Source organism: Protopterus annectens, chromosome 11.part0 (assembly GCF_019279795.1).
Source record: "Protopterus annectens isolate FY-2018-M chromosome 11.part0, PAN1.0, whole genome shotgun sequence".
NCBI lineage: Eukaryota > Metazoa > Chordata > Ceratodontiformes > Protopteridae > Protopterus > Protopterus annectens.
The window spans coordinates 631010827-631025691 of NC_056745.1; the positions used below are offsets into that span (position 1 = coordinate 631010827).

The 14865-nt window shown below is 42.4% G+C and overlaps 1 protein-coding gene across 4 annotated transcripts in view; it reads left to right on the forward strand.

The window, feature by feature from the left end:
- Positions 1-14865, forward strand: part of SHISAL1 (shisa like 1) — a 2302250-nt gene that overhangs the window by 2097398 nt on the left and 189987 nt on the right. For 2 of the 4 annotated variants that reach the window (XM_044088089.1, XM_044088092.1), the window contains one exon: positions 996-1077. The exons of the other annotated variants lie outside the window; for them this stretch is intronic. In XM_044088089.1, the coding sequence (XP_043944024.1) occupies positions 996-1000 (5 nt within the window). In that variant the 3' untranslated portion in view covers positions 1001-1077. The remainder of the gene's footprint in view (positions 1-995; positions 1078-14865) is intronic. 4 annotated transcript variants of the gene reach the window in all.

Genomic DNA, 14865 nt, shown 5'->3' on the forward strand with positions numbered 1-14865 from the left:
TTTGAAGGGAAGGTGTATTTTCAGGTTGATAGCAGATTTTCTGGGCCATGGTTAGTTGGTTAAAGAATAAGAGATGGGGGAATTCTAACCAGTTGAGTTGTTTGAGTGAAGAACAGTGATGAGTCCTACAGGCTGAGTTTGCTGTAGTTGAATGCAAAAAGAAGTGGTAAAAGTGTGAAATCAAAGAAAAAGCATGTAGATTATCTAGAATGGGTTGCAAACTAATGCTTAACACAGTCCAACACAAAGCCAGCAAGGATAACTGAGCAAACTGAAAAAAAAAGTTTTAAAATTTGATAAACTCCTGAAAACACCAACAGTGTACTTAGTGCACCAATTTGATCTACTTCTGTGAATATTTTGTGGAGATTCAACCTGAAAAACTCCAGTCAAACCTCACTAAGCACATGTACTTCAGCTCTCTTCTTCTTGCAGTCTTTAGAAGATGCAGAAAATGGCTATGAGCAGTGTTTAAACTGTGTGGTAAAACTGAAAGAACCAATAAGAACATAGCTGGTGCTCAGTCAATAATTTCTAACTCTCAGACAGCAGCAAATTACTCCATGCCACCAACAACCACTACTACCTCAACAAGTTTTCACTTAGATTAGAGACCCAACCAAAATGTACTTTAATGTAAGAATAGTTGTAAAAGTACATTTACAAAGGAGAATACCCAGTGTAACAAATAGAGGATCTGTTAGTTACAAAAACAATCAGGTGACCAATAAAACACATCAGCTATTTAGTTAAGCTGCAGTTTAATGGAAAAAGAAGTGGTAAAAGTACAAACACAGAGAAAAAAACATTACATTAACTAGTACTGGGTACAAACAGATGCTTTACACAGGGAGGTAACTGCTGGACACAAAGCCATCAAGTTAATTGAACAAACTATAAAATAAAAGTTTTAAAATTCAAGTAAATAATCAATAAACTCTGAAAAGGTACAAAGTGCAGCAGTTTAGTCTCAATCCCTGTTTTTTTTTTTTTAGATTAAACTTGAAAACACCAACTAAACCTTACTCAGCACATGTGATTCAGTTCTGTTCTCCTTTAAGTCTATGGAAAACACAGGTAATTCCTACTAGCAGTTTTTAAAATGCTTTCTTGCTGAACTGTATTTGTACATCTAGATATTTAGTGTACCTAGAAAACATTATCAGTTTTAGTAACTGGATGAATTTAGGTGTAAAAGATGTTGACCTAAGCTATGAATAGGTACATTCTGGGTGGTAAAGTGATGCATGAAATAGTTAAAACAGTAATGAATGGGGTAAGGAAAATATATGAGTTAATTCTGAGACTGTTTTAGCTGTGACTAAGTACATTTCCCAATTGGCAAGATTTCTTTTTCACATAGTGCTCTCATAAGTTTACATGAAAAAGAGTACTATAATTTCTGGCTAAAGCTGGGATCTTAATAGGCAAATAAACATATATCAGAGAATCAGAGTTTCAAAGTCTCATAAGTATTTCTTTTAACTTTTATCCCATGTTTCCTACAATTCAGCCATGCAGATATCCAGTTCCTCATTCATGGGCCTCTCCCAAATCTTCCAGTTTTCATCCTTTACCACCCATATGGCCACCATTAACCTGGTATGGAAATTCTTAAAATGAAAGTTTAAACCTGTATCAGCATTTTTGCACTACATACTCACTAATTTTCTAAAAAAAGCTCAATGAAAACAATCTCCTTTGCTTTTTCCTTAACTCTTACTTTATCTGTCAGAGAACTGTGTTTTCATCCATCGGGGAAATTGGAAATCATACTCACATGACATAAATATGGACCTTTAGACTTATTAAACCATCACCAACTCTCTTGTATCATCAGTCTTAAAATATTGCAATGTATACACTAAAAATTCCTTTGGTATCTAATAAATTCTAACCTAATTTGTTACATCCAGTATGACTTCAGGCCCTACCATGATATTTACAATGTCTCCATTAATGTTGTAGAATGTATAAGCAGTTGATTATATAGTGGAAAATGTGTTGGTACAATTATTCTTAATCTTTCCAAAACCTTTGAGATGTTTTTTCTCTCCAGATTTATAGGGTGCTTGCCACTTATGACCTCAGTGCTCCCAAAGCTGACTATCTGACCAGTGGAGCAAGATGCCTGTGCATTTTGATAATCACCAGAGCTCTGTTTCGATGTTCCATCTCTTTACAATATTCATTAATAATGGCTAACCATCATGTAATTTCAAAGCTTATGGAATATTGTGTTGACTCCACAATTACCTTAGTTAAGTTTTCACTGGAGTCCATTAACACCAAACTTCAAACTTCTTTACACTTTTTCCATTCTTGGCTAATAACTTTGAGTTTAATATCACATTATCTGTCTGTGCTATATCCTCTAGCACTTCTTTACTAAGCCTGTCATACCTTCAAATGATCTGAGGATTAAAATAACTGTTACAGATTCTTTACTTATCACCTCAACTTAATTTCTTAGTTGCATTCAATTTAAAATTTGACCTTTACATGAAAAATGTTATTATTAATACCAGTTACAAGCTAAGAAAGTTATTTAAAACTAAGACATTTCTTAGCTATGAAGCTAGTGTTTCTACAAACTCACATTTACTACCATTGCTTTTGTAGCCTCCATATCTCTTTATAAGGTTATCTACATCTCTCCAACACGATCTTAAACAAGCATATAGTAGGATATTCTGATTCACTGCCAGACATTATAGAAGACTATATCATTGCTTGTCCCTTTAAATTCAATGCATCAACTATCGTACAGTTATAATTCATACATAAACATTTATACTCCCCAAACTATTTATCTTTGTCTGGAGCTATATCGTGGAGAGTGTCTGTTTGAACTTAAGTCATCAGGTGGGTGAATGGCTTTTGTACCAAAATTAAAAGAAATGTTGATTCCAAGTACACCTTTGCTGTAGGCAAATTTTGATACCACCATAACTTACAATACATTCCCAAGTGGAATTACTTATAGCCATCACTAAACATGATGCTGTAACAGGTGGTGTATTTGTTGCATCACATAAATGATTGCTCAGATTAATTGTATCCACCTTAGAATACTTCTTAACCTACCTTTTATGCCCTATACTATCCAGACTTTAAAGATGCAATTGTAGTTTACCATAGCTAGGATAAATTTCTATTTTTCTTATCTATTTTACTGATCATCTTGTTTGAATGTTTTGACTAGAGTGAATTCCAAAATATGGAGACCAAATGGCCAAAAGATGGGACTTATATATATTAAGCCCGAGATGGACATTTCATGGAATAGTCCCTTTTCTTTGAGGTATTGTGATGTTGGAGTTGGTATATGTAAGTTCAGGGGGTGTGGTGGTACAAAAAGAAGTTTTAACGGGAAGAGCAGTCTTCGAGATTTACTCTTCTCGTGTGTTTTTATTCTTTGTTTTGAAGACTGTTGGCACTCAGCATTTCAAGTGTTGACATTTCAGCAGGGAGCTGCATTCAATGCCTCTGCTGTTTTTATTTTATCACTATGGCATAACAGCATCAGATCTAAGGTTTTGTTCAGTTTATTTTGTTGTATGTTTTGCAGTCTACTTTTCTGAAGTAAAAACCAATACAAAAGGATGATAAAATTTACAGATGACTGCATGCTAGGCAGTCACTGGATCCCCAGATGACTTAACCATCATACAGGAAGGTTTGTCATAAATAAACAACTAGTTACAAAATTATAGACAGAAACTAAATGCCAAAAAATGATGCACTATTATATCCTTTGGAAAGTCATCTACCTCAGGAAAATACCACATTGACAATAAACCCCTTGACAACATTGTTCAGAATTTGGGAACTATGTGGACAGTGACCTAATGTTTGACCATGAGTCCATTGTTATAAGAAAGACAGTCTATATTCCACAGCTTATAGGCAAAGGGATTGTGTCTAGCTCTAGGGATATCGTTCTCCCCCTTTACTCAATCCTCATTAGGCCAGTCGTTGAATATAATGCACTGTTTGGCATGTATCTGTCTAGATACATACAACTGGAATACTCACAATGATTTCTTACTAAAAGGATACTAGGCCTAAACATGTCCTACATGGACCAACTGAAATTCTTGTCACTATATTTGGTATTCTACAGACTGGTAAGAGGTGATCTGTGTCTGGCAGACAAGGCATCCTTTGGCTGAATACTGATGAATTTACTCCATATCAGCAAGTCAAATGCCGTCAGAAAAACTCAGTCTAAGGATCTAAACCTCTTCTGAAAATCAAGAGAACAGTTGAGAAGGATAAGTATATCTCAGAGACAGCACCACTGCTCTGGAACAGAACCCATCAACATAATACAAAATCCAGCCCTGTCCATATTCAAGCACAGCTTGGATCTATGTCTGGGAAACAGAAAATTTACCCCAGGACTACCCCATGTATTACTAATGGACAGAGACAGCTCCTAAATGTTTTATCCCATGCATGGCTCCCCTCAAATTATCTATGGTATTATCTCAGTTATTCTCATTAGGGGTAATATATAATTATTGACCAGGGGATGGGTAAAGCCAATCTCTAACTAAATTGGATAGGTAATTTTAGCACAAGCAGGAAAACTGGCTAGGCGTAAAATGGCCCACAAGGGCAGCTAGCATAGTACATGTCCTTCATGGATGCATCTGCAGTCATAACAACTGGGTTGTCCTGTCGTCAGGCAGCCCTTCAGTCGGCCGGATTCCAAAGTCCGGGTCCGGCTTCGGCTGATGTCGCACTTCACCCGACGTCATCTCTGTTGGTCTTTGGGTATAAAGGCATCAGCCGACGCCATTTTCCTCAGTCTTTCTTGCCGCGTGGCGCCCGAAGCAGAAGCTGTTCGCAAGTGCCGGTCGGTCGGATCCAGAGATTACTTCTACCGAATACTACTTCGAAGACTTCTAAAGCTAAGTACCCGTTGGGGACTCTTTCTTGCCTCAGCCGATGTCAGAAAAGTTAATAATTGTTTAACCTGTGGGAAACAAATACCTCATAAAGATTTCCACTCTTACTGTCTGCCTTGTTTAGGCCCAGCCCACGACGTAGCAGCCTGTTCGGCCTGTGCTTCTTTCAACCGACGAACGCTTAAGCGTCGGTCGGAGTTTGCTGAACAGTTTTTCGGTTCTGATTTTGCGTACATTATGCCGTCGGATCCTCCGACTACCCAATCTGCCAAAAAACGCAAAGATAAAGACCGACACTCGCGGTCCGCGGTTTCGGCTGAAACCATGGTTAAGCAAACCGGGAGTGTCTCGGTTTCGGCCGAAACCGAGAAAACTGATCAAAGTACAGCTGAATCTATCTCTACAACTGAGGCCCCTGCTATCATTCTAGAATCGGCCTCAGAAATTATACCCACTACGGTGGTTGCCACTGACTTATCAGACACCATTCCCTTGGATGTCTCTACCCCAGCACGTGGTGCTGCTAGGCCTCCAGCAGCCATGTCCATTAAGGCCTTCGCCAGGGCTAAAGCAGCCAAGACTACTAAATCAGTGCCTGTTAAACCCCCTTCAACCAGGCCCTCCTCTAGTTCTCAAATGCTTACTCTGGCAGAAGATTTAATTTCATTAATTAGAGGATCTCAATCTCACCCAGACAGGGCCTCTCAGCCCCCAGAAAAGAGACCTAGGGCAGAGCCCCCTGAGCCAGTGTCATCTGATGATTCAGCCGATGAATCAGACATAACTGATCAGCCAGAGGCTCCTTTCTCTAATTTTGAAGACTCTGATGCTGAAGAATCCATTCCAGCTGCTTCCCCACCAGAAGAATTTTCCTTTGGGGAAACCTTACATGCCATGCGAGAGCAGTTCCAATGGCAGCAACAGGATTTTTCAGACTCCAGAAAAAGACTTAGGACTTTTCTGCACCTTCCACAACACAGGCCCTTAGCTATACCTCCTGTTCTCTCTGTGGTGGATGATGCTTTCAATGATGTCTGCTCCGCTCCAGATTCTTTACCTCCAGCCCCTGCCAAACCAGACAGATTTTACAGGGTGCCAGACACTCATCACCACCTTTACAAGGCCCCTCTTGCAGACCCCGAAACTATATCCCAGGGTCCCAAGGCAGTAGCCGCGACCATAGCTAAAAACCCTATTCCTTCTGAAAGGGAAGCAAGGTCATTAGACAGATGGGGCAAAAAGGTCTACACTTCAGCTACTCTCTCAGCTAGAGCTTTAAACTGTCAGTTTCACATGATACAATACCAAGAGTTTATGCTTGATCAGTTAACTAAAAAGCTAACCACAACAGGTTAGTAACCATTCCTTAAAATGTGGCTATGATGCACTGGAGGCTTCATTTAGATCAGCCATGACTGGCACAGTGATAAGAAGGCATGCATGGCTAAAGGAGCAAGCTTTACCGGATCATGTTAAAGCAAAGTTACTAGATGCTCCTATGGATAAGACAAGTTTGTTTGGTACACCTGCCCAGCAGGTTATGAAGAAAATGGAAGAAAAGGCAAAATCCGTTCAAACGGTTAAAGATTTCTTGCAGGTTCAACCCCCAAGGTTTAGCAGGAACTGGCCTGCCAAAATTGGTCCTTTCCTGACTCCACAAGATCTCAAAGGGGCAGAAACAGACGTTCCAGAGGCAGAAACCAATCCAGAGGAGGTGCCTACAGAGGACGACAGTGGCAAGGTAACAACAGAGGCACAGACACAACCACTGCCACTACATCAACACAACCACAGTGACTTAATCCTAAATCCGCCTACCAGGGAACAAATAGCAGCTCCTCTAGGCGGAAAGTTAACCTTATTTTCAAAAACTGGCACTATATAACAAAAGACAAGTGGATTTTACAAACCATAGATCAAGGGTACCGGTTCCACTTCCACACTTTACCAATCAAAAGAGGAATGCCAAATCTACCTCCAAATCAAAAAACAGAGGCTCTACAACAAATAATGCAGTTAGCAAACATGAAAGCTGTGGAAAAGTGCCAACTGCAGAGCAAGGAAAGGGGTTCTACTCAAGACTATTCCTAGTTCCAAGAAAGGAAAAAAGTTGGAGACCAATTCTCGACCTGTCCGCCTTAAATACATACATCATTGTCCCAAAATTCAAAATGCTGACCCTACAGCAACTTCTTCCCATGCTGGGCAAGGAGTGTTGGCTGGTAACTCTAGATCTCAAGGAGGCATACCTGCACGTCTCCATTCGACCAATCTGCAGAAGATACCTCAGATTTCTTGCAGGATCAGAGCACTATCAATTCTCAGCATTGCCTTTGGCTTATCTACTGCGCCCAGAGTATTCACAAAATGCCTGGCATCAGTAATTGCCCATTGCAGACTACAGGGAATACAAATTTACCCATACCTGGACGACTGCCTGCTACAAGGGGACAACAAAAGCAAGCTGACAACAGATTTACAAAGGGTCACCTACTTGCTACAAGCACTGGGATACACAGTCAATCTACAAAAGTCAAGGCTGATACCATCCCAAACAAGGACATTCTTGGGCGCGGAATTGGACACAGTAAAGCAAATGGCATTCCTAACTGCAGAAAAACAAAAAGAACTCCCTCTTTACTTCTTGGCACTAACAAAGCTGAACAAGTTAACAGCAAGAAAAGTACTGCAGGCCTTGGGCTTCATGGCATCATGCATAATCCTGGTCCCACTTGCCAGACTACATATGAGAAAACTACAGTGGTACCTAAAGAATTTATGGTCCCAACACAGTCACAGCCTAGAAACAGAAATCCCACTAATTCCATGCTTAAAACAGGAGTTCCTATGGTGGGCTCAGGCATGCCAGACAAACCCAGGCCTACCCTTTCGCAGACGTCAAGCAAGCCAGACCATCACAACAGACGCTTCAGACCTAGGATGGGGGGCCCACATGCTGGACAAATGCGTGCAAGGATTGTGGACACAGGATCAACTTCACCTGCACATCAACCTAAAAGAAATGCTGGCAGTAAAACTGGCAATCCAAAGGTTCAGACCATTTCTCAAAGAGGGCCAGTTGATGATAAGGACAGACAACACCACAGTCATGTGGTACATCAACAAGCAGGGAGGCACTCATTCATACCCCCTATGCAGAATGACTTTGGAGCTGTGGAACCTGGCACTCAGCTACAACATCCAGTTACAGGCAATGTTTGTACCGGAAAAAAGAAAATATTCTAGCAGACATATTAAGCAGAACCACATCGGATGCCCACGAATGGAAACTGCACCCGGACATTTTCAAGACCATCTCAAAGAAATGGGGAATGCCTCAGATAGACCTATTTGCATCACCTCTCAATCACCAGCTCAAAAATTTCTGCACAAGGACATTACACCCACTGGCATGGAAAGTGGATTTGCTCTCCTTCAGCTGGAAAGGCCTGACAGCATATGCATTCCCACCTCTTCCCTTGATACACAAAGTATTACTAAAAATCAAGGAAGAACGTCCAAGGATAATCCTGATAGCTCCAAACTGGCCAAGACAACACTGGTACCCACTGCTGAGGAACATGTCTCAGAACAATATGTGGCCAATACCCTGATGCCTTTGATGCTAACTCAGAACAACTACAGCATCATACATCCAAACCTAAAAACGTTGCAACTGACTGCATGGAACATCACATAGCAACAGCTAACCCAGAACTTTCTCAAAGAGTTAAAGACATTATTCTTGAAGCACGCAGACCTTCAACAAGAAGGAACTATGCTGGAAAATGGAAAAGGTTTGTCATTTGGAGTACTGAAAGAGGAAAAGATGTGTCAAACATAGATATGCCTAACATTCTAGAGTATCTGGCCGAACTTCTTCATTCAGGCTTGTCCTACTCCTCCATCAAGATACATGCATCAGCTATCTCAGCAGAATACAGCTTTGATCCACCTGTTTTTTCGCACCCTTTGCTCAGGCAGTTCCTCAGAGGAATCAAGAATGTAAAACCTCCAAGGAAACCACCTTTGCCAGCTTGGGACTTAAACTTTGTGCTAGAAAAGTTGACACTATCACCCTTTGAACCAGCAGCAACAGCAGACCTACAACACCTGTCATGGAAAACTGCTTTCCTACTGGCAATTACTTCAGCAAGGAGGGTTTCAGAGCTACAGGCCTTAATGGCAGTGCAACCCTTCCTAATCTTCCACCAAGATAGAGTGTCCATGAGGACTAATCCTACATTTATGCCTAAGGTGGTATCCAGAGTGTCTTTAAACCAGGCAATCCACCTACCTACCTTCTTTCCCAACCCACAAAACAGAGGGAAAGAATACTGCATACCTTGGATGTACATAGACAGCTACGCTACTACTTGGACAGAACAAAAATAGCAGAAAGACTGACCAACTTTTTGTAGCCTATGCAACAGGAAGGAAGGAAAAGCTATTTCCAAACAGACAATCTCCAAATGGATAGGAAATTGCATACGATTCTGTTACTCCTTCCATGGAAAACCAATTCCACAGAACATAAGACCTCATTCTACAAGGGCAACAGCCACTACCACAGCCTTCTTACGAGGAGTGGCAACCAAAGACATTATTGAGGCGGCTACTTGGACCTCCGTGCATACATTTGCCAAGCATTATAACTTACCTCTATATTCCAGATCCCGAGCAGGGTTTGCCACTGCTGTACTGCAAGGGATCCTAAACACACCATAATCTAGTTTTATCCTCCTCCCTAGTTGGCTATGGTATTCTACCCAGTTGTTATGACTGCAGATGCATCCATGAAGGACATAGTACAGTTTTGTACCTACCATAAATGTAGATGTCCGAACTGGATAGCATCTGCAGTCAGGATTACCTCCCTCCTTCCCTCTGTGGTACTCCTAGGTATTTTACCCTCCTAATAGCTAGCTGTGGGGGGGAGTCTTTTATGGTGTATTTGTTTGTATAGATGTACATACATGCTTATTTTGTGTTTACCTCTATCTTTTTGGAAACATTGGCATCTATCCAAATTTTAGCCTCCAAGAGGGCTACTGGCATCTGGGGCAAGAAACACTGAGGAAAATGGCGTCGGCTGATGCCTTTATACCCGAAGACCAACAGAGATGACGTCGGGTGAAGTGCGACATCAGCCGAAACCGGACCCGGACTTTGGAATCCGGCCGACTGAAGGGCTGCCTGGCGACAGGACAACCCAGTTGTTATGACTGCAGATGCTATCCAGTTCGGACATCTACATTTATGGTAGGTACAAAACTGTACTTTCCTTATGAACCTATATAATTTACAAATTTACTACAAGATTTTAACTGGATACCTGCTATACCTTTTCCTATGAAATAATACAACTTTATATATTTCATAGCACTTTTAGGCTATCTAAACAAGACTGAATCTGACTGTTTTTCTTGAACAGCCTTTATCAAAATGTCCTTTAAGGCTAAGTATATTTTAGTGATATGGTTATTTTGTTTTAAGATGCAGCATTCTAATAAATTCTCTATTGACATAAACAGTGATTGTAACAATATAAGTCTCTTTTGTATACTTTATTACTAGCAGAAATGATTTTAACAATATATGACATACATTAAAATACACCTATTGTGTAAATATATGCTCATTTTGATAATGTGTGAGATAATGGGCCAGATTCAGGAAGTTTCAAGAGTAGTGTAAGCCTCCGTGTAAAGCTGCTGATACAGGAACAGCCCCAATCTCTGTGTAAGAGACAGCTAACACGTCTCTTACACGGACTGGCGTGGAAATGCTCAATACCTCATTTGCAGCTCCAAGATATGCAAATGAGGTATTTGAGCGATCCACAACCAAAACCAGTCCGTGTAACGGACGTGTTAACTTCTGAAATGTACTCAGCTGACAACTGAGTACATTTCTGCAAAATTAAAAACGAACTATGTCAGCTCCAAATAAAGGGTGCATATGTTTCATTAAGCATGCCAATGGCCAAATATGTGGCCATTGGCATGAAAAAGTGTTGCAAAAATAAGTTATATAACTTTTTTTTTTTCACGGGATTTTTGTGTTTAACTGCAGCGCACACCCCCGCAAACAGGGTGCGCTACCTAAAACTGAAAACCGAAGCTTATAAGCCCACAATTGTGGGATACATGTATTACATTGAATGTCAATGGAGGGACTTGCAGACCAAAAACAATATGGCCTCCGTTCAGTGGTTGTCAAGGGGGGGAAGCTCCGTGTAAGACATGTAACTAAGCATTACTAGGCAATCCTATGTAAATGAGGGTTACAATACTGAATCACACTGCCACATAGGTAATGAGCACTTTCTGAGTAGTGTAAGAGTTAGAGAAGGGGGAGGAACAGAGTAAGAGGTAGGTGACATCACGGGGGGGAAGGATAGTAATAAATGTACCAGATTGGAGGGCAATGTAAGGTAACAGATGACAGACAGACATCAGGGGGGAGGTGTGTCCCAACAGAACACTAGGAAAGTCAAGAAATTGAGGGTACGCTATCCCTACACTCAAAGTTTCTTGATATAGATCTTGTGCGTGTAATGTAGCGTGTAAGGCAGGTTCAACATGTGGAGCGTGTTGCAAACTGTTTACAATGGTTTGCTTGTGGGCGCACGTGTGTAAGGCAGTGTCTAGCGTTTTAGCATGAATCAGCCTAGATAACACCGTGTAAGGATGTGCGTGTGTGTAACACCGTGTAAGGATGTGTGCTGCGTTTAAGTGACTGTGAGCGTGTTTAAGCTGGTGTGCACATTGCTCCCCCTCAGGAAACAGAGAGGAAACAGGAAACAACTAAAATCCAGGTAAACTGCCAGAGGATACTACTGGAGTTAATTGGTGGAAACAATTAGAAGCAGGCAATTACACAGGCAGACTAGAAGCCCAACCCAGCACTTAAAACACTGCAAGGAGCAGTGCAGGCTGTTTCTCACAACAGATACTGCCAGAAACTAAGCTATCAGAATTGAAAACTGAAAAAAGCTGAACTCAGAGCAGAAATGCTAGGGGCTGCCATAGCTATTATAGTCAGGCATAGGCGAATTGCTGAGGGTGGTGACAATGCAGATGCTGACAGACAACCCAGAGTGAGGAGAAGAAGAAGAAGAGTATACAGGCCCAGGGTCACCTACCATGGGTTACATGAGCTGGAGATAGTAGAGCGCTATAGAGTGGACAGAGAGCTCCTGCAGCAGATTGTTGAGCTGTGCAGGCCACGCCTCACACACAGAACCAACAGAGGGGAACCCATCCCAGTGGAAACCAAGGTATGTGTTGGCCTAAGAATACTAGCAACAGGTACCTTCCAGAGACCAACTGGCGATATGATGGGGATATCACAGGCATCAGCCTCCAGGGTACTGCACCAGTTCCTGGATGCCATGTCACCACGTCAGTGATCATATATATGTCCCTAATGACCGTGAGGTTGTGGCCAGCAATATGTCTCTTCCAGCAAATAGCGGGATACCCTGAGGTGCTGGGTGCAATAGACTGCACGCACATACGCATCAAAGCACCAGCCAGTGAGCGGGCTAGAGCCTACATTAACCGCAAGGGATACCCCTCCATCAACTGCCAGGTCATGTGTGATGCCCAGGGCATAATAATGAATGTGTGTTCTGGCTGCCCTGGGAGCTACCACGATTCCCACATCTGGCATCTGACGCAGCTGTACCAATCATTTGCCAATGGGGACTTCCCACACGGACACCTAGTGGGGATGCAGGTTATGCACTTGAGCAGTGGCTGATGACACCCATCAGAAATGCACACACACCTGAACAGGAACGCCATAATGAGGCACACGCACAAACACGTAATATCATAGAGCGTGTGTTTGGGCTGCTCAAGTCACGGTTCCGGTGTCTGGACACATCTGGTGGAGCTTTGCAGTACACACCAACTACATGTACCCAAATGATCATGATATGTGCTATGCTACATAATATGATCCTGGAAACAGCTGCAGCAGGACCAGCACAGGGCTGGGCCAAACATCCCCCCACCATTGCCAAGGCCACCACAGGCAGGGGGTGACTCGGAGGAGGAACAACCTGACCTTGTCCCAGTAGGCAGAAGGAGGCGTGCCCAGTATGCCCTGGCCTTGGCAAAGAGGCAACACATAGCACATACGCTTGGTCAGTAGGAACACTGGGACTGATACCCGCTCTGACTCACTCATACAGTAACAGGGATGCCTAACATGACACAACCTGCTTCCAAACGTACAGGGAGTGTAGTATGTGTATCCGACAGAGGTGGCCCTGCAGCACCACCTGAGGCATGAATGCCATGTGTTAAGTAATGTAATATCATGTACAATATGCACACCTGAGGACCCCAACTAACATCCATATCCACGCATATGACCCTGTGAAACAGCTGCACGTCATACAGTGATGTACATGTGCAAAACATGGAACAAGATACAAAATGAGGGTGACTAGCAATAAATAGCATGGATAACCACACACCCATGTTTGTACCAAAACAAGAAGCAACATGGAATAGCCATGGTCAAAAACCAATGGCTAAAACCGACTACTACTATATAGCCTGCTGCAGACCACTGTCCTAATAGCAGGAACTGCCCCAGGCCTATGTTCATAGGTTTGTACTAGGCTATCTGCCCTAGGGCATTAATAAGCCTAGCCCAGAGTTTTGTGGCTTCTGCCACCCCTGCAAGTTGATGGATAATATGCCCATTATTTTGCTGTGCCTCTGTCAAGCAGTGATACTGAGGTTATCCCTGGGGTATACCTGCAATCTCCCATCCATTGGTCAAGATCTCACTTGAACAAAGCCAGTGAGGTGCTCAGCCTCACATGTACCAGGATGTTGTTCCACAGCATATGGACTCTCTGGGTGATGAATCTGTCCCTCCAGCACATCCAAATTTGGTTTTTTCCCCAGGATGTTAAGGTCTTACAAGCACTGGGATACACAGTCAATCTACAAAAGTCAAGGCTGATACCATCCCAAACAAGGACATTCTTGGGCTGAATTGGACACAGTAAAGCAAATGGCATTCCTAACTGCAGAAAAACAAAAGAACTCCTCTTTACTTCTTGGCACTAACAAAGCTGAACAAGTTAACAGCAAGAAAAGTACTGCAGGCCTTGGGCTTCATGGCATCATGCATAATCCTGGTCCCACTTGCCAGACTACATATGAGAAAACTACAGTGGTACCTAAAGAATTTATGGTCCCAACACAGTCACAGCCTAGAAACAGAAATCCCACTAATTCCATGCTTAAAACAGGAGTTCCTATGGTGGGCTCAGGCATGCCAGACAAACCCAGGCCTACCCTTCGACGCCAAGCAAGCCAGACCATCACAACAGACGCTTCAGACCTAGGATGGGGCCCACATGCTGGACAAATGCGTGCAAGGATTGTGGACACAGGATCAACTTCACCTGCACATCAACCTAAAAGAAATGCTGGCAGTAAAACTGGCAATCCAAAGGTTCAGACCATTTCTCAAAGAGGGCCAGTTGATGATAAGGACAGACAACACCACAGTCATGTGGTACATCAACAAGCAGGAGGCACTCATTCATACCCCTATGCAGAATGACTTTGGAGCTGTGGTATCTGGCACTCAGCTACAACATCCAGTTACAGATATTGTTTGTTCAGCGAGAAGAACATATTCTAGCAGACATATTAAGCAGTACCACATCGGATGCCCACGAATGGAAACTGCACCGGACATTTTCAAGACCATCTCAAAGAAATGGGGAATGCCTCAGATAGATCTATTTGCATCACCTCTCAATCACCAGCTCAAAAAATTCTGCACAAGGACATTACACCCACTGGCATGGAAAGTGGATTTGCTCTCCTTCAGCTGGAAAGGCCTGACAGCATATGCATTCCCACCTCTTCCCTTGATACACAAAGTATTACTAAAAATCAAGGAAGAACGT